This window comes from Toxorhynchites rutilus, chromosome 3, assembly GCF_029784135.1.
Source record: "Toxorhynchites rutilus septentrionalis strain SRP chromosome 3, ASM2978413v1, whole genome shotgun sequence".
In the NCBI taxonomy this organism is placed as follows: Eukaryota; Metazoa; Arthropoda; class Insecta; order Diptera; family Culicidae; genus Toxorhynchites; species Toxorhynchites rutilus.
The window spans coordinates 174,743,227-174,763,489 of NC_073746.1; the positions used below are offsets into that span (position 1 = coordinate 174,743,227).

A 20,263-nucleotide genomic window follows, 5' to 3' on the forward strand; every position below is an offset into this window, starting at 1 on the left:
GTTGCGCTAAAAATACTGCAAATCCTTCTTGTATCAGCCCTTACATTTTCTATTATATAATCCAACTTGATATGATATCGATTTCATCACCATTATCCACAGTATTCATAACCTGTATTCATTATCAAACTCAAAATCTACTGGTTTGGAATAGACGATCACTTCATTCATTTCGCAACATACACTTATATTGGAGGGATCATTACTAGTCGGCAACGGAGACGGATTCAGAGAAACAATTCTCTTTTGGTTGGCGACATATTTTCATATAGAAGGCTTTTATTGGGTAGGTCTCATGTGAGTGCCTGTTCATATCACTGCGCTGATAGTATTGGGAAATGGCTGACAAGAAAATTAATGAAAAGATCAAGAAGATAGATCGTTTTTTGGGCCAATAAACAAAATGTACATGGTCGGTTTTTGAAATTTGACATGACCACCATATATAAGCTAGGAAAACTCGTTTTTTCAAGGGACTGTGCGATGAAATGGATTAAGATCACGACGTCCTCCTCTCTACACTACTGTACGCCAGCTATACAAAAACAAAACAGTATTCATGTGTGTTTCTGAAGTAAACGACAAGATCAAACTATTTTCGAAACTCAGAGAAGTTGATTGCAAACTTTAGTAGGCATAAACCTTTAGCATACCAGCGGATATTTATGAACATCTCAATTCGCCACACTTGAAGCTACAAGGCAAGCAAACCAATCTGATTCAATTCCAATCTGCCATGTTCGAGACGCAAAAAGCAAAAAAGTGTTGTTTTATTACGCAATTTGTTTTTTCCCCTTTCTTTCCCTAGTCTTTCCGTTGAAATTCAGGATGAGTAAATGGACGAGAAAACATGATTCCTCGACTCGTGATTTGTTCGATGAAATGAACTTTGAATTTTGAACCCCACGTCTGTTCATTCTTATTCTGTCTGGATTCTTATTCCGTTTTATTCTAACGGTTTATAGCTAAAAATCTGCACAAATGGCATCGTGGTAGGTTTGTTGCATTCTTCTTTGTAAACAAAAGCCCGATCTTTTTTTTATCAAGGACTTCAAGAAAGGAATTTGTCCGAGTTCATCCGAACATTGAGCAATGTTATATATCAAGGATTCCCTGGTAAAATTGCGAATTTCGTGTGGTATTTCTCCCCATGATGTTTTTTTCCGCGTGAAAATATTTCTAGTAGGCAGTACGATTTTTTCTCTGCGGTTATTTCTGTTGCTCTTATTCCCTTCGCGATTTTTCTCGGTCACGATCGGTTCCCGGAATAAATCGCCACAGAAAACGACTGCAACAGAAACCACCGCTTATAAAATGTGTAGTAGGCTATAAATATTGTGGCGCGGTATTGTATTTCAAAACAAGAATTAACCGGGCAAACGTATCGCCCCAGGCAAACGTAACGCCCCGGGCAGACGTATACCGTCCGACGCTCGCTAGAGCTCGGTCGGACATTGCTAAAGGATCGTATCCTATGTTTCAAACTAACCGGGCAATCAGTGGATCCCAGGTTTGCGTGCGAGACACCGCCGCTTCCGACGGCGGGTCGGCGGTGGACTCGGATTGCGTCATCTTGGCGGCATGGGCCGCCTCGATTCCTTATCCTCGCCAAATGGGGACTTCGTCCCCATTACATTGTCCTCAGAATAAATTTCGAAAAACGAGAACAAGAGAATAAATTTATAATAGAAATGTGAGGCACATGATGTTTTTCCCGCGCCAAATATTTCTAGCCTACTACACTTTTTCTAAGCGGTTGTTTCTGTTGCAGTTGTTTACTGTGGCGATTTATTCCGGTCACCGTCACGATCTCATGATATACTGCCTTTCAAAATATAAAAATTTGAATCTGTATTCGAGCGTGCCAATCTGATAGAGAATCTTTCTTTCACATCAACTTCAAAGTTTGATAAATGTCGACACCGTACTTTCAATAACGTGAATTGCTTCGGAATAAATAATTAACGAAAGAAAGACCAATAATTATATTCTATTCTGAGCTTTTTAGGCTATTCTGACAGTTCTCATTTCCAACCAGGAAAACTTTGGAAGGAATCCCGGTATATTTATTACGGATAGTTTTTATTGTGATAAAGTATAAAACTCAATGATGGACGGTATTCGACGGTATGGCAATTCACAAAAAACACAATTTTACAAAGGAACACCTTATTTCGAGGGACACTGCATTTATTGGGGACAAATATTTTACGATTAATCAATTTTAATTCTACGGTGGCGAACGAAAGCTCATCAGCTGTGTGATGCTGTTGTATGAGTGATGTTTCTTCGAAATAAACAAACGAGATAGGCGTATAGTCTATTCCGAAACACATGAAATCGAACTAAAAATGCAGATTTCTAAAACTTGTATTTTTGATTCGAACCAAAATTTGTATTCCGTTTGGGTTGGAGGAAATATGAGTTTTCCATAGCATTTGGAAATTTTTTGACTCAAGTGTAACTTTTGAAAAGGGCGTATCGATTTTAGTAGGATTGATTGATAATTTATATCCCAAAGGTATGAGTCGTACCGAAATATTGTCTTAGAAAGAGTTATAGAGTATTGATGTTAAAACGTGAAAAAATATACACTGAGAAAAAAAATTAGTACAACTATTTTTGATATTTGAAAAAAAAAACATTTCTAATATCAATGCAAAAAAATTAAATATTTTTTCTTTCGTTGAAGTAACAAATTATCCTTGTGCAGAATTTATTGGAATTTTCAAAACTGCCTTTCGATTTGCGGTACAATTGAATTATTGAATTATTCAACATCAAAGATGAAGGGTAATTTTTTTGACCAGTGTATTTTATTTTTTTTAATTTAAAAAAAATAAAAAATGCATATATGAATTTAAAAAAAATTAAATTGAAAGACAATATTCAATTTAATTTTTTTTAAATTCATATATGCATTTTTTTTTTAAATTAAAAAAAATAAAATACACTGGTCAAAAAAATTACCCTTCATCTTTGATGTTGAATAATTCAATAATTCAATTGTACCGCAAATCTAAAGGCAGTTTTGAAAACTCCAATAAATTCTGCACAAGGATAATTTGTTACTTTAACGAAAGAAAAAATATTTAATTTTTTTGCATCGATTTCAAAAAAAACAAAAAAAATGTATTTTTATGGTGCTTTACAAAATCCACTGTTAATCGGCAAATATCGCAGTAAGTTCTAATGTTCGCAGGCAAATTTTTAGCCTAGTGTATTCCCTAAACATCTGTGAACGTTTCATATTGATACGTTCAGCCGTTTTTTCTAGCCGATTTTTCAAAGTTTGGAGTGAATTCGAGGAGCATTTAATCGCAAATCGTATCCGAAATACACAATCCTACGCGACTCTCAGAATAAACGATTCGTAACTTTCGTCTTTATGAGTTTGTGGGTTTTTTGTCGATTCCATTTGGATTTTTTGCGGTAGAACGGGTCCGAAACGAGTACCGCCCTCAATTGCATAGGGTTCTCCCTGTATGCTCAGCAAATGTACCCTGTGTATGTTACCTAAAGTTTGCTAAACTTGTCACTCGTTTGCAATTAAAGGTCAAAATCATTAGTAACCTGTACGAATCTCATTCGAACTCTTCGCCAGGCACCAACTCCAGGGCCATATGTGAAGGAGATGAACGATGCTGGCCAATTCTACACAAACCGCGTGTTGAAGGACTGGAAAGAGAAGGACACAACCCATGTGGAATGGGCACGTGCGTGGATCCAGACCCTGACCGAACTGCAGCAGTACATCAAACAGCATCATACAACCGGTCTGGTTTGGGCTGGTAAGAACAAACCTGCAGCCGGTGGTGCATCTGTTCCTCCACCTCCACCTCCCGGTGGTCTCCCACCACCTCCACCGATGATGCCCATGGCAGATCTATCCATTGCCGATGCAGGAGACGATAGAAGTGCGCTGTTTGCCCAGATAAACAAAGGAGCAGATATTACTAAAGGTGAGGAAAAAGTTGTAAACTCTCTTGAAAAAGTCTATACTCAATTCAACATATTTTTTTACAAATAGGACTCAAAAAGGTAACCTCCGAAATGCAAACCCACAAGAACCCTTCGCTTCGTTCAGGCCCTGCCCCGTACAAGGCTCCAGCCGGCATTAGTAACGGAACGAAATCAGTTACAGCACCAAGCGCTACGAAGCCGCCTTCCTTCGTTCGTGATGGCAAGAAATGGTTGATTGAGTATCAGAAGGGCAACTCAAATTTGGTGGTTGAAGATGCTGAAATGAACAATGTTGTTTACATGTTCCGATGCGAAAATTCAACTCTTTCAATCAAAGGCAAAATCAACAGTGTCGTGATGGATTCGTGTAAAAAGTGCTCGCTTGTATTCGACTCTCTTGTGGCATCCGCCGAATTTGTTAACTGTCAAAGTGTACAGATGCAGGTTAGTTGGAGTGCAACGTAAATTAATAACAATGATGAACAAACATAACAACAAATATTTCCAACCCACAGGTCCTCGGTAAGGTTCCTACAATTTCCATTGATAAGACTGATGGATGTCAAATGTATCTGTCGGCCGATTCGCTTAATGTAGAGATTGTTAGCTCTAAATCATCGGAAATGAACGTTATGATTCCGAAGGGAAATAGCGGAGACTATGTAAGATTCTCGATGAAAATATGTTTTTTGTATGATAATGAATGAATTCTGATTCTTTACAGACCGAGCAACCTATTCCGGAGCAGTTCAAAACTATAATTAAAGGACAGAGCCTGAATACCACTTGTGTAGAAAGCCTTGGCTAAACTGTGCAATTTTTCAGACAGCGGGAAGTTATATCTGAGGTAACAAAAAAAAGCAACAAATTCAATATCATTTCAAAACCGTGTATTACTAAGAGAAGCCACAGTTGGGAACTTTTATACAAATGATCTAGTTAAAATAACTCACTTCCTAGTACATATAACTTCATCTTAAATACTGTCGCTAGTCATATCTTGATTTCCGAATGAAAGCGTTTGTCTGTACACTCAATTTGTGGAGCTTCACATCTTCGTTTAACAAACATTAGCCACCATTAATCGAATAACGCATTTAACATTTTTGAACACAAACATACATCCCCGATCAACATAGATAAAATAATACATGAAATAGTATCAAAGGATTTGATGTCTAAAAATTACCACTAACGAACATAACGTTAATCGTTAACATAGCAAAACAAAATTGATTTCGTGCGTGTAAAGTCCCCGTCTCCAAAATTTGTTAACTTTTAACGCTTCCAATAATTTTGGCGCCAACCGAGGGTTCGGTTTTCGCTTCGCGAGTTCTGTATGGTGTATTTGGATATGACTACGAATAATCATCTGTCATTCGCTAGATTAAACAAAAAAAATAGTATCATATCTAGCTTTATTAACAATTGAACGGAGGAACGCACTATATAACCTGTTTTTATTAACGTCGAGTAAAGTTCAGCAAAAAAAAGCGAGATAACAAACTAAAACAATTTCAAAATTAATTAGAAGCTAATAAACCATGCAAACCAAGCATGTGTTTTACATAACTGAATACACTTTGAAGGAAATCATTTTTTGGAACTGGTTTGTATTTGAAAACCGTGAACAAAAATAAATATTATAATGATATTCAAGATGTAGAATTATTCATCCGAAATTCGCTCCCAAGAGTTTTCTGTTGTCGACGGTACGAAAGAGAATAACTGGACGGTGACCACGCGGACGATCGAGGATTCAATCCCACCCTGGACAATTTTTGAAATGGTATTTTTCAAGGCTAGAGGCGGGGGGTCTTCGTAGCCACTTGGTTACGCGTTCGCTTACCAAGCGATCGATCGTGAGTTCAAACTCAGGGCCCTCAATTGACCATCTTTGTGTTGTTATAGAATAACTACGTCCACGCAACCATCATCAGCGATGGAAATCGATCCACGGTGGAACAAAGATCGATTCATCCATACAACTGCTCTGCTCTGCAAGAAACATCGGGCGGCTGTTCTATGAATAACCCAACAATGATCAATATCAACTGTCTCCGCTGTCCGGTCTGCTGAACAATGGAAGAACAGAAAGAATACCCTTACGCCTAAATGGCTACTACTGTGTAATTTACCATAATGTAATGGAATAGAAAACTTAACGCCTAAATGGCTACTACTAACTACTGTGTAATTCACAATTTGTAGAAACATAAACATATGTACATGTACACGATTAAACCCGGCTCTGTTACAGCTAAATGCTAATGAGCCTAATAAATAAATGAGATAAAAAAAAAGGCTAGAGGGGGTTGAACTTGAAAGTTTTAAGCCTTCACATCACAATAAGAAGTTCTTTTGGAATGGACTCATCCAAAACTCGCAGGTTCCCTAACAATGCGAAGGATCCTCATGTCAGCTATTCGGTATGGCACTAGTAGGTGTTATCTAATAAGAGGTTTTCAATATACGACAAGTTCTATCGGTTTAACTGCTTCACCGATGTCTATTATGAACCCGGACTCCGTTCGAAATGTTAATCGGATCGGAAGCTTTCAAAAGACAACCAATTTGAATTATGAATCATCGGAAGAACATACCGTCCAAGAATGGAACTCGAAATCGAACTGCTGTGTTTTGTTTACATTTTTATTTATAACCATCACTGTGTGTTTTCCGCGCTGTAAATTGTTCACGGCATCACATCACGGCAAACAGCAACAAAATCAATCAAATAAACCAACACATCAATCAACGTTTTTGCTTGACCTGAATCGCCTTTCTCTCGATGAGACTTTAGATGAACGCACAAATAATACAAGATCCTGTTGCGAAACATCGTTCCTTGAGGTTATTGATGAAATCAACGGCACAATTGCACGACCAACAGAAAAGTTCGTAATTGATCCCAACAAGCGGGTGCGGATATTACCAAGTCAAACCACCAATATATCCCGTTCCACCACGTTATAACCTTTCATGCCAATCCACTCCAACCCAAACTCTAAATCGCTCGACTATTGTCGATAATATTGCCACCCAAGATGAAGGCAATCGGTCTCGCATCGACTCTGATGTCATCAATTCTGCATCGCGCGTTAAGGCTGGATGCACTATAAGGCCCAACACCGCATTCCTGAAAATGCCAAAATAGGATCAGGCTGACAACGACATGGTGTTTTTCTATGGTACTCCCTTCACACCGGAACAGAACTAAAACGACTTGAAGAAGCATATTCATGATATTGTTAACATTGACTCATCTCTATTAAAGATCACCAAGCTAGTACCGCGAGGGAAAGTCTAGAAGATCTCTCTTTCGTATCCTTCAAAATTGTATCAAAAGCCATATCTGAAATTGTCGGTGACTCATTGTACTGGCCTGATGGGGTAACCGTACGTATGTTTGAGCCTAACCAAAAAAACGGATCATCCACCCGTCACCTAACTGCAACTTAGATCATCGCATCACAGGACGCATCAAATTAAGCACAATGGAAGACTCCTATCCGTCTGACACAGTCGTGCTGAATCCTGAGTCTATCCAGTGTCCAAGTCGTCCTGACTCTGTGTTCAGTTCTGGAAACGGGGTCTTCCGTGCTGCCCCCTCTGGCAAGTACACTGTAAATACGAACATTCACGGAAACATGGTTAAAAAGCAGCACGCTCTCTAGGCAAATATTCAGCACAGAGTTCACAGTAGAGATGGACAAATCAGCTCATCATGATGAGCGGTTCAGAGCCGTTCAGCTCATACAAGTGAGCTGCTCATTTGGAACAGCTCTTCATCTCAGTTGAATTTTGTAGTTGTCCACACAATTGCATATGAAACGTAATCACCATGGGACATTGCATAGTGTGCATTTTCTTAATAGACGGGAAGCAAAAAATAAACGAAATTAATTTGCAATTGTACAAAAACTAGAACTGATCTGAATTCTAATAATATAATATACAACAAATACTGAATGCTAAAATCCAACATAGAAGATGCTTAGGATATGCTGAACTTAAACAACAGAAAAACCAACAGTAGCCAAATAAAACGCCTTCAGGAATATAGGCCGAGACAACGTTTTTTGATAAAACTACCGCGATTTTTTTTGCATCCGAGGATATAAAAATAAATCCACTAATAGGTGCAACGAGAGATAATTATTCGCGATCACAAAGGTACCAAAAGAACCAGTATCAATCATCAACATTTATGCCGGGTGGTTTTCTGAATTGTTTTGATTCAGCACGCGGAAATAAATGTATGTGTTTCCACAGTCATGTTTAAATAACAATGTAATACATCTAATTTATTTACAAGCATATAATAATGTTTACGAATCGGAAAATCCGTAAGATTTGTTTAATATGCTATACATTAGAATCCCCTGGTTTGTAAATGGTTAAAATTCATGAAAACTTGAGGCGTTTCCATTTTCCCATACATTTGTTCTGTCCATTTGTGTGTTTTCCCGAACAGACCTGTCAATAACGAGCAACTTATCGACGACCAACGGAGGGGAAATCGTAGGATTCAAAGTCCCCATGAACAAAGGAAAAGTAGAAGAATGAAGGGGAATACTTGCCTAGAGTATAAACAGTGGATCTCGCTGAGGCAAACTTTCATTCGGCATCGGACTGTTGAGCAATCCACTTCACTTTGCTTTCGCTGCGCTTCGATCTAAGATTGGATCCCACCAGTGGTAATCCAACTTGGATATCGTCGTTTGGTTTTTCTGTTCGTTTTTCGCGTTATTCGTATCGTGTGTTTTTCTTTCCGCGTCATAAATTGAACGCTTCGCGTAGTGTAGAAGAGAAGGCAGGCTCGAGCCCTGCAAAAAACGAACGCATTGCCAGGGGCAATAATATTTCGAGGCAAGCGTCATCCAATGATGCACGCGATGTTGGTGTAGTGAAAAGCGCTTGCACTGAACCGAGCCTTCGCGAGTGTGACACCGCATCGCACAACAGCGAAGTAGGCGATTTCGGCGCGTCGGTCGAAAATGTAAACGCCGTTACCCAGGCAGCAACCAAAATTAAGCTCCCCCAGCTGGTGGTGAAGGCGGTCGCTCTTGACAAACTCATCAGCGAATTCGCATCGATGGGTGTTACAGCAGAGTACAAGCTGTGTGGCATAATTCAGTCTTTTTCCAAGCAGTTAACATTGTTTGTTTTCCGTCATCATAAGGTTGTGCGACAAAAAAAAATTTGGGGAATACCAAGCATCTTGAATGTCTTACTGGAATGTTATAAGTTATTTGGGTTCGCGTGCCAGTTGCAAAACTGCCTTCAGATAGGATTGCATTAGCGCTATGAAGCATTGCTACTGTTTTCGAGGTTGTTATTAACAAAAAGAGTTTATTTCGCTTGTTTAGTCACCGAGAAAGTAAATGTGGTTCTGGAATATTGTATGTGGTTTCGCTTGCGAGTAGCAAAATTTCCTCCACTAAGGGTGATAGCTGCGCTTCTCTCGAGCATGAGAAAGAAATACAACTTTTTTCGAGGCCAGTAATATTAACAGAAGCATTTCTTTGGAGAATAGCGCAAAATGAGTGTTTTATATTCCTAGTAGTTTCAAGCCACCAATGTATGGCTCTGTATGCATGCTATGGCGAACGCTTGTTTGACGCTTGGTTTACGTTGTACGAACGATGCCTAGAGGTGCGATTCCTTTAAGGCAATACTAAATAACATGTAGCATGATATTTGATACTTGCATGTGTTGTCATTGTTGTTGTTTCCATGCGGTGCCAAAGATATATTGATGTAGTTATGAGATGTGGAATAATGGTGCTGGTGCAACATGTATATAATCGAGTCTAGCCGAGTCTATGTCAATTGCGAAAAAGGCCAAAAAAAAGCGTTCGAGGTAAATTTTCATTGCACTGACATGAAATAAATTGCGACTCACGATCAGCTAGTGTATTGTTTTGCGAGGGCAAGAATGAATCATCAATCAATTATCATCAACAAATTCTACAATGAAAAAAACATTGCAGAGATTATTCTACTAAGCAGTTGTTTCTAAAATTTCACAGCATTATAGAATAATATCCGAAGGTATGAATAAGCGACTTATATAGAATAACAGCGTAGTTCTACGTCAACAATGCGGTCGTGTCTTGGACTCAACCTCCTATAATTTTTTGATTGCGAGCCGATCCGAATCCGCTCACTATGATGAAGCGATTTGAATGAACAGCTCATGAGCGGATGGCACATCTCTAGTTCACAGTTTATTGCACTGATCGGTCACGAGACACGAGCCCTAAAAGTAATGGCGGTGGAGTTTTACTTGCCATTCGGTCAACTTTTCAATCTCGACAGCTCTATCCACTGAATTCACCCAAATGGTGTGTAAACGATGCCGGATTTCTCTATCCTCAATCCGTCAACTAAATAGTGTATTCAATGCGAATCATAGACTGCTCGATCTATGTTTTCTCAGTTAGGAGCAAATTTCCAACTGCTCAATTTTTTTAGGCACCTGAGCCACTAGTGAATCATTGCACTCACCACCCAACTCTACAAGTATCGCTAAAATTGTGTCAGGCTTTTCCTTTTCGAAACGCCACAGAAAGCATTTCATACGACTCTTGGAAAGCTGACTTCGTTAGAATGATCGCTTTTCTCGACAACATAAAATGGGATTATAAAATGGACGAGGCTGTGACGGGAATGTTGCCTCGAATATATTTACAAATATAGTTGGTTACGCAATCGTACCAAAGGAAATCCCGCTCTTACCAATTCACCCTCCATGGTTCAACCATCGTTAAAACCTCCAAACGGGCTGCTTTGAAAAAGTTTTTCAAACTGCAAACAGAAGAATCGACATTGTGTTCTGTGTCCAAACTTTTCGAATTAATCGTCCTAGACTACGTTAAACACAATTGTTCCAGTTATATAGCCGCTGAACGACATGGATTCATGAGGAAAAGATCAACATCAACAAATCTAGTGCAATACACATAACCTTATGAATTTGATCAATCATTGCATTGAAAATGCTTTTATGATTAGCAGCTCCAAGCGATACTGCGGCGTAAAACTCGTCATGTACCACAATGTTGCTTTGTTCAAATGTAAGAAATTTCTCAAATGGAAAAAATCTGCACCAATTTGTACTTTTTGACGAAAATCTGTACTCTGTACCGTACAGAATCTGCACCATTCCAGATAAATCTGTACGTGTGGCAACACTGCTCCCAAGTTTTGTGAAAATGGAACACGAACAACATATTCTTTCATGGGTGCAAATACTATATCTCTGGAGGAGTGTCCCTAACAACAAAGACAATCTTCGTTGAACTGTAATATTTTCTGCAACACACTTCTATTGGGTTGTCCGTGAAGTTTGTGCTGCCACTGATGATAATCAAATCAAGACACTGATCAATAATAATCCTCAGTACGCGACACATGAAATAGCAGATTCATCACAAATATTTATATCCATCATGGTTAACCTTGGTTACGTAAAACGCTGCAATGTATGGACGATGAAAAGTTTAATCGTTTACAACAATGTTGGGTTATAGGAATATTCTCACGCCGAAAAAAGGCGACATGTGTATCGATAAATTAGCAATACTCTTACGCATAAATGGCTACTGTGTAATAAACAAAATTTGTATCGATAAGATACGAATACTCTTACGCCAAAAAAAATGGCTTTGGGCAAGCGAAATGAACCACCATTAGCTATCCCCAAAACCGATTCCACTAGTTCTGAAAACATTGACAGACGGCATTCATTTGCACTTTGTGAAGAAGCTCGCGACAAACCGGACCTTCGAGGTAAAAGTTGGGTATACCAGTTCCAAGCGCCTCCACGAATGAACTAGTGTACCTCAAAATTCCATCTTACTGTTCATATTCACCTATGCGGACGAAAACCTTTTAGTAGTGATGGGGAACGCGCATATGGCATCAATCATCAATATCTAGGCAGCTACCAATGATATTGGCTAAAAAACTTTTGAGCGGGAGCGAGTTCAGTGGGCTTGAAGCAAGCTGTTGTCAAATTTATCTCACGAAAACACCACGAAAATGGTCCATTGATGCGAGGCTTTTCCTCCGGAGAATCAAATGCTGCATAACAAGTTTGCCTGAAATACGAGAGCCTTCGGAACATTTACGAGATCAACAGGAGAATTTGTGGTCATCCTTGGTGATTACCTTTCATAAACTTCTACACTGTTTTGCTTTCTGAAAGATGCCATTGCATTTTAAAATTCAAATAAGAAATTGTAATCCAAAGATCCTTGTTTCCTTCCCTTCGCGATATCGGGAAAAAAGTTTATGGGTCTGGGCCTAGGGGCACGGACGGGATCTTGACAAAGGACTGTGATTGGGTGTAGTAATTGCATTTGAGTTGGGTTTTTTCATTGTTCAAAATTTGTATTTTTTCTCTTTTGATGCATCAAATGGAAACCCTGAAAAATACCGTTTCCTGTATGAACTTGTATCCTTGAAACAGGTTAAATGAAATAACGTGATAGGAACCACATTCTGTTCAAATATGTACTTAAAAATACCCTTAAAGCCGTTACTACCCTTTTCTTCTGTTTATTCAATTATGCAGAAGAAGACGTGGAGTCATCATTTAACGTTTATTTTTCAACACAAATCTGAATAGTTAAGATCAACATAAATATAAGTCTAAGTCAAATAAATCTATGACTACAGAAATATATCATTGATATAAACAGCATTTTCTCATTCGTTGCCACGTTGCCCGGAACATTGTTTGTAGGGGGTTGCCCTACAAAAGGAGGTAGCCAGGGTATGTACACTAAAGTTGCTTTTTACGCGGCTTTTTTACGTGGTTTTTGGAATTTACGTGGATTTTGGAATTTACGCGGATTTCGAAATTTACGCGTTTTTTCAGTTAATCAATTGTTAGAATATGGGTTGCATTTTAAACTAATAAATCACTGTTTGTTAGATTTTCACCCGGATTTTGAAAATTACCTGGTTTATTTTTACGCGGATTATGGAATTTACGCGTTTTTAACGCGGATTTTGGAATTTACGCGGTTTTTGTTTACGCGGCACGCATCCCCCGCGTAAAAAGCAACTCCAATGTATATTGAAATAAAATGAGTATCCTATGGCCATGAGTGTTCTAAGGAAGACATATATGGGGAACATAATATTAAGATCGCGACTACTCAAGCTATCATAATCTGATATGCGTCAGTATACCCTTTCGAACTTTAAAATCAGAAGGCAGTTAAATTCATTTATTGCATTGTTTACATTACCAAACAATATACTCGATATTATGACATCCTGGACCACAATTACATAAGTTATTAATAGCAAGACCTATACGATAAAGACGTGAATTGAACCCGAATTGAACTCAAATTGAGTAAAACCTCTATTATCCCCAAAGTTTAATCAATCATCTTCTAAGATCATCTCTCCATTGATTTTGTCAACTTATAAATGCCTGTTTGTTCGAATGGAGATTAACTCCTCGAAAAACATAACCATTTTACTCGTCAAATTGTTCAACTTTTTACTATATATCCTGTTCGTGTTCCAAGCATAAAATTGCTGCATAAATTTTCTGTCTAATGGTACATAATACAACATATGTCGCATTAGCGATTTTCAGTAATAGAAGTTTGAAAACTCTTAATGAATCGTTACATTTTTCATAGAGTGACCCCCCTATATAGAAATCAAGAACTTAGTCCTATGTCAAAATAAAAGTCGGTATCTTCGAACGGTGGGGATTCACCACCTTTGGCCAAGAATCTTGGCAATCGGACATCTTCGTCAAACGACCAAGGATAACAACCCGTTGTTTAATTGTATCTAAATTCTCATGATATAAACATTTTGAATTGTTTATTCGTATCTGTATGTAAAATCAGTTAATGTTTGTAATAAGTTCATTGCAAACACACTATGCAGAACTCTTCTTTTTGAATGGCGTTAACGTTCCCTGTGGAACTTTTGCCGTCCCAACGTATGCATTAACTAGCGTCATTAATACTTAGTTGAGATTTCTTAAGCCAAATAACACACCTTGAATATATTCCGAGGGGCAAGCTCAAGAATACGCGTGACCACAGTGCAAGTCGAAGGAAATTTCTCTGACGAAAAATCCCCCGGCCAGAACGGAAATCAAACCCGAACACCCGACATGATAATGTGAGATGCTAACCACTCGGCCATGGGTGCACATCAGAACTCATTTGGTCGTTTTTGCCAGCCCATGAGTCTCAGAAGAGGAGAGGATAACTGCAAGTCTCAAAAATAAAGAATAAAAAATGTAATATAATGAAATAACAACATCAATGGAATTTGAAAGAAACTAAACAGTTATACAAATTATTTCACATGTTCAGCTTCACTTCACAGGAAATGTTGGGGAACAAATCAAAGAATTGAGAACAAGCCGCTTCTGAACTAAAATTTCTATCAATGTCAAACCATAGAATAGAAAATTGAAACAAACTTAAAATGAGATTGAGGCGCAATTCAATTATTTTTAGATTTTTTTTCAAAAGATAGAGAAATGAAAGCACCGGATTTTTCAACATGGCCTGAAGGGTTGCTATTTCGGGCATTCAGAGTCTTACAAAAGTTGCTGCTACCAGAAACTGTACCACCTTCGATCACGCCTATCCTGAATTTGATTTCTCCAGCCCTGGACGTAACAGTTTAAGCTATTTGGAAGACCATTTTCCTTTTGGTCATGTCCTTTTTGTCAACGGCCAGCAGTCCAGCCCATTAAAACAGGCAAGTACAACTTCTCAGATTTTAAATTCGTACCTGATACTCCCAACGTTTCCAGTCACATTCGTTTATCAAAAATCACAATGCCACATAACCATCATCCATCCGACCGTCCATGGTTACTCCCAACGGAATGCACGCAATACAGCATGATGGAAGCCCCCAAGCTGTCCAGCACAGTCGAGCACCGACTTCGTATCGCCGCTGATTGTTCCTGCCATCCAAGACATTCCGTTCCTAAGGGTGGGTTTATACTAGGGATATATTTATGTGAAGAAATATGATGAGATTTATAGAAATCGCATCAACCGTTTACACTAGCGTGAACTTCTATAATGAATATATTCATATTTTCGGTGAATTTATTCACCTGAAGTAGAACTGCATCCAACTATAGTGATTTCTCACCAGTGAGAAATTCACAAGCGTTTACATATGCTGAATTTATTCAAGTTATATATACCTCGAATAAGTGTATCATATTTATTCTCACCAGTTTACACCTATTTTCACGTAAATAAATCCATCTATAGCTATAGATCTCCCTAATGTAAACCCACCATAAGTCTGGAGCTGGTAAGGGAGGCTTCAACTTGCTACCTCAGGCAAGTATAGCTATAGTTCTCAGTTCTCGACATCCTGCTTTGGATGTATCGATTAGTCTCTTACAACATTCGCTAACTGGGCGAAGAGCGGAGACCAGTTATCGACATTCGCGTTTTAACTGGTCCGGCATGTAAAACGTCACATAAAATCGAGGGGAGCTTCAATGAATTGTTTGGTTCGCGTTGATCATGAAATTGGATAAACAAAAGGTCTCAAATGGGTGTTTCGCATTGAGTGCGACAACAGGTATGAAATATAATTTGAGGAAATTATTTTTCTGTAATTTAATCAATGTTTTTGTCATGCGAAAATAATGTCAATTTTCATAACATTTCAAATTACATTCGAATGCCCTTCACAACAAATCTTCCACTTGAATATGGCGTCGACTGTTTACGAAATTCTGCTTTCTAACTGGTCCAAGGACCAATTAACGTTCTCCCAGTTAAAAAGCAGACCAGTTAAACTAGGAGCAGTTAACGAACGATTACTGTACTTGAAAATATTCCGGGTGAACCTGGACTTGACTTTCAGCGAACCAATTCTGAAGGGTTTACTAGAAGCCCTTCGCCAAACTGATTGGCATTTCCTAGAATCCACAAATGATATAAACGTTACAGTTGATTGCTTTTGGTTGGTCCAATTGGTGTTATTTTATTTTAAACTATTTTGTATGTGTAACAATTAGTAACAATAACACAGCGTTGATTTTCATGTCGTCTGGTGGAAAGTGCTTCTGTATTTTTGCACCACATCTTTTCTGCATCTGTAATGGGTGAGGACTGGACGTGCTCGTTCGCGCTCCGTGTTTTCTCTTCGAATGTCGTAGCATTTCGGTTAATATAGTTTGATGTTTCGATAAGAAGATGCACTAGCTAATATAAAAGTGTGCTTTCTGTGTCGGTATATTGAAATTTGTCTAAATTCCCTGGATAGTTGTGGGAAAATTTGTGATACCAAAGAGTTCTTTTTTCGGCGGAAGGGTTTTTTTTCCTCGGTCGGTTTCATGTTATGACACGTTCCTCGTTTCGTCGCGTGATTGCCGTTTGTGTGTGTATGTGTTCTTATTTATGTTGCGGTGTAAATATCACCATATATGTGAACGGAAAAGAAAGTTCAACTCGGCTTGGTGAAACTTTACTGCAGAAATCGTAACAAGAAACGCACATTTGTGATGCAATAAAACGGACGAAGTCATTTTTTTCCACTTCGCATGTGTGTCTGTGAAAACTGTTCGTTCGTTTTCGTTGTGTTAGCCAGTCGTCGTCCGCTTTGTTTCATGTTGATGTTGAAGTCGTGTAAGCTTCGTTTAATCGCAATTCGAGCAAATAGATTTTTCGGCTTGCAAGTGCGAATTGTGTGCGCCGCGGTGTAAATACCACCCTTTAAAAATCGCCGGGATGGCACCGGGCTGAGTGGACAGCAGCCTAAGCTAAGTATCCTCTGTTTTGAATCCTTCTCTTACTATCTCTAATTTTCACTCACACACACACACACACCTTATGAATTCTTTCTACATTACATTTACCTCGTCAATAGAAGCAAATTATCGCTGCAGGCGCTGGCATAAGATTATGGTGATGGGTAACAATAATAAAATAACGAATGGTATATTTCAGACTTATAATTAATCAATTTTAGTTTATAATTTTTCGAACAAATTTCACTTGTCTTTGCTAAGATGAATAGATGTAGAGGTTTGTATTTGCTGGAGAAGATAAAGTTCAAACATTCTCTTTCACGCGGGGTTTCCTTCCTATTGATGAAAATCGTCGTTATCAGATAATTTTGTTAATTTGAAGGTTTTAGTTTTATATTTTATATATTCCTATATATAATATTTTGTTTGTTATGTTAATATTATATTACATAACAATATTTCTATATTATTATATATTTTTATTCATTATATGCATACTAACATTTATTCAAAATTTAATGAAACATTATTTTATTTGATGATAGCATTCCCACCTCCGTATGAAGCATATTCCTAGTTGATTGTTGATAATGTTGCATGATTTTTCTAATCAATTTTTATTTATGTTTTCTATTTAATATATTCTTTTATACCTTTGGCATTTTGTTCAATCCTGTGGTAATTTTTTGTTATAATTTAAACATCAAATGGAGCATGTTATTGTTTAGAAGAAGGTATAAAGAGGGTTTCTGCTTACGGGAAAAAGATAGCTAAAGCACTCTCACTCCTTGCGAATTTTTCCATCATCAAAACCAATATTTAACAAACTGATTCTTATTATACAGCTTATTATTATTATACAGTTACATTATACGTAACATTCTACAATTTTCGAAATATATAATTTTACTAACCAATTCTCACAGCAGATACAATTTATGTGCCACAACAGCGACTGAGTGTATCCTATGGTTTACCTTCCCTACTATCATATTTCTTAAATTTACGAGATATTTATAAGAGGTCGTAGAGTTCTCTGCATCTCTCTTAACACGTTCGTCGTTTATATTTTCAATTTTCATTCAATCATGTGGTAAATATTACTCATCTTTCGAACATCAGGTAGAGAGAACAACTTTTGATATGAACAGAAAAAGAAGGTTTCAACATAGAGAGAGATAGAACTAAACAACTCTCAATCCCGGGATATTTCACGAACCAATTCTTTTTATATAGTTTCTAATGTGGTAACGTTGGTAAGACCGAAGTGCAACTTTAATATTTTATTATATTACAATTATACTAACCAATTCCCTCAAGGCATTGTTCAAAGTTCCGGATCCGAATTTCTGTTTAGTTTTGGTTTCATATTTTGTATTTAGATTCCAGTCACACTCCCGCTGCTTCCACTTATAACATTTATAACATTCTACAATTTAGTATCATGAAATATTATTAACCAATTCTTTCAACAGATGCCACATGTAATATTAATAGTGATAGTAATAGTAATAGTAATAGTATTAGTAATAGTAATAATAATAGTAATAGTAATAGTAATAGTAATAGTAATAGTAATAGTAATAGTAATAGTAATAGTAATAGTAATAGTAATAGTAATAGTAATAGTAATAGTAATAGTAATAGTAATAGTAATAGTAATAGTAATAGTAATAGTAATAGTAATAGTAATAGTAATAGTAATAGTAATAGTAATAGTAATAGTAATAGTAATAGTAATAGTAATAGTAATAGTAATAGTAATAGTAATAGTAATAGTAATAGTAATAGTAATAGTAATAGTAATAGTAATAGTAATAGCAATAGTAATAGTAATAATAATAGTAATAGTAATAGTAATAGTGATAGTAATAGTAATAGCAATAGTAATAGTAATAGTAATAGTAATAGTAATAGCAATAGTAATAGTAATAGTAACAGTAATAGCGATAGTAATAGCAATAGTAACAAGCTACGCCAGTAACACCGGCTGAGTGTATCCTATGGCTTACCTTCCCTACTAACACATTCCTAAATTCCCGTGACATTTATGAGAGGTCGTAGAGTTCTCTGCATCTCTCTTAAGTAAATGTCGAACTAACATTCCTTCCCTTTCCTTAGCAGTTGCAAGGACGTGGCCAGGACAATTCTTTACTGTTGGAGAAAGCATGCATTCATCTAAGAGATATTGCCAATCATCAGCAACGGATGGAGGCTAGTTTTTAACTTAACAGTTCTGAATTCGCACCATTTACGGTATTGTGCAACTTGCTCAATGCTAAAATGCTAATGCTAATGCTAACATCTTTTCTGCATCTGTAATGGGGTGCGAGGTGTGTTAGTTCGGAGTGTAAATTTCAAATTTCGAAAACGAGAGCGTTAAATTTTATGTGCAAGGATTTGAGCGGAAATCTCTCTTTGTCGGTTGAACGAAGTGATACGACAATCACTTTAGAAAGCGAATGAGTGATGTTTGTTACTTATTGACATCGACATCGCATCGACCGAATGGAAGGTATCGGTGCCATTTGCCATTTTTCGAATTGTTTGATTTGCTTGTTGCATATCTTCAGAGAATTATTCTGTTTTGGTTTGCGTGCCTGATATTTTCCTTCGTGAAACGATTCAGAAACGCATAAATATATGTAATATAATACATGAAATTCGAGCTCGGTAAACGGTTATCTCGATTCACAAAATACAAAATTTTGCTCGATGTGATAGTGATAGTGATCGTATCGACTTCTCGATTTATATCGATTTATATACTAGGGCCAAATATCTCCCAAAAATCCATATATACTATCATACTGAAATGTCTTCACATATTTCATAATGTGTTCACAGTAAGTCAAATATTCTCAAAATGAAGACATCTTCAAAACTGGCATCTTAATCGCAGTACCGGCTAATTTTTCGATGCACATCGTGTTACGCTTATTCCTTTTGTTTCATAGGGAGGTAGAGGGCCTGGCCGGGTAAGGGAGTAAAAAGTGCCCCCAAACCAAATCACCAACTGTGTGGCAAATATTGTATAGGATATTAAAAAAAAATTTTGGCGGTTTATTTGAACCCCTATGTGGTTTAACATAGGATCTATAGTGAAAAACTTACTTTTTCTTTTATTTCAGGGTCTGGCTGGGAAAGGGAGTGAAAAGTCTTCCAAACCAAATCACCAGCTGTATGGAAAATATTGTATAGGGTACTAAATAAAACATTTTGGCAGTAGTACCATATATTTTCCTTATATGTCCTTATATGGTATGCCAAAGGATCTATGGTGAAAAATGCACCTTTTCGTTTTTTTCACGCCATTCTCAATAGCTTTGAGACAAAAATATTAAAAAATACTGAAAGTACATCTTACTACAGTGTATCGACAAATATCTTCAAACTATTTTTTCATCAAAAAAATCTAATAATGAAAAAAAATTGAATACGCAGTACAGAAAAAAATATGTATTTTCGGACATTTCTAAATTTGGAATGAAAATATAACTTTGAGACCCACTTCTGCTC

General features: G+C 37.3%; 1 protein-coding gene across 6 annotated transcripts in view; it reads left to right on the plus strand.

Annotated features, from left to right (window-relative positions):
* The window catches only part of LOC129775032 (adenylyl cyclase-associated protein 1), a 64,819-nt gene extending 59,202 nt beyond the window's left edge, over nt 1-5,617 (plus strand). For all 6 annotated transcript variants that reach the window (XM_055779194.1, XM_055779196.1, XM_055779195.1 and 3 more), the window contains 4 exons: nt 3,605-3,962; nt 4,031-4,407; nt 4,479-4,625; nt 4,688-5,617. In XM_055779194.1, the coding sequence (XP_055635169.1) occupies nt 3,605-3,962; nt 4,031-4,407; nt 4,479-4,625; nt 4,688-4,771 (966 nt within the window). In that variant the 3' untranslated portion in view covers nt 4,772-5,617. The remainder of the gene's footprint in view (nt 1-3,604; nt 3,963-4,030; nt 4,408-4,478; nt 4,626-4,687) is intronic.
* The last annotated feature ends 14,646 nt before the right edge of the window (nt 5,618-20,263 follow it).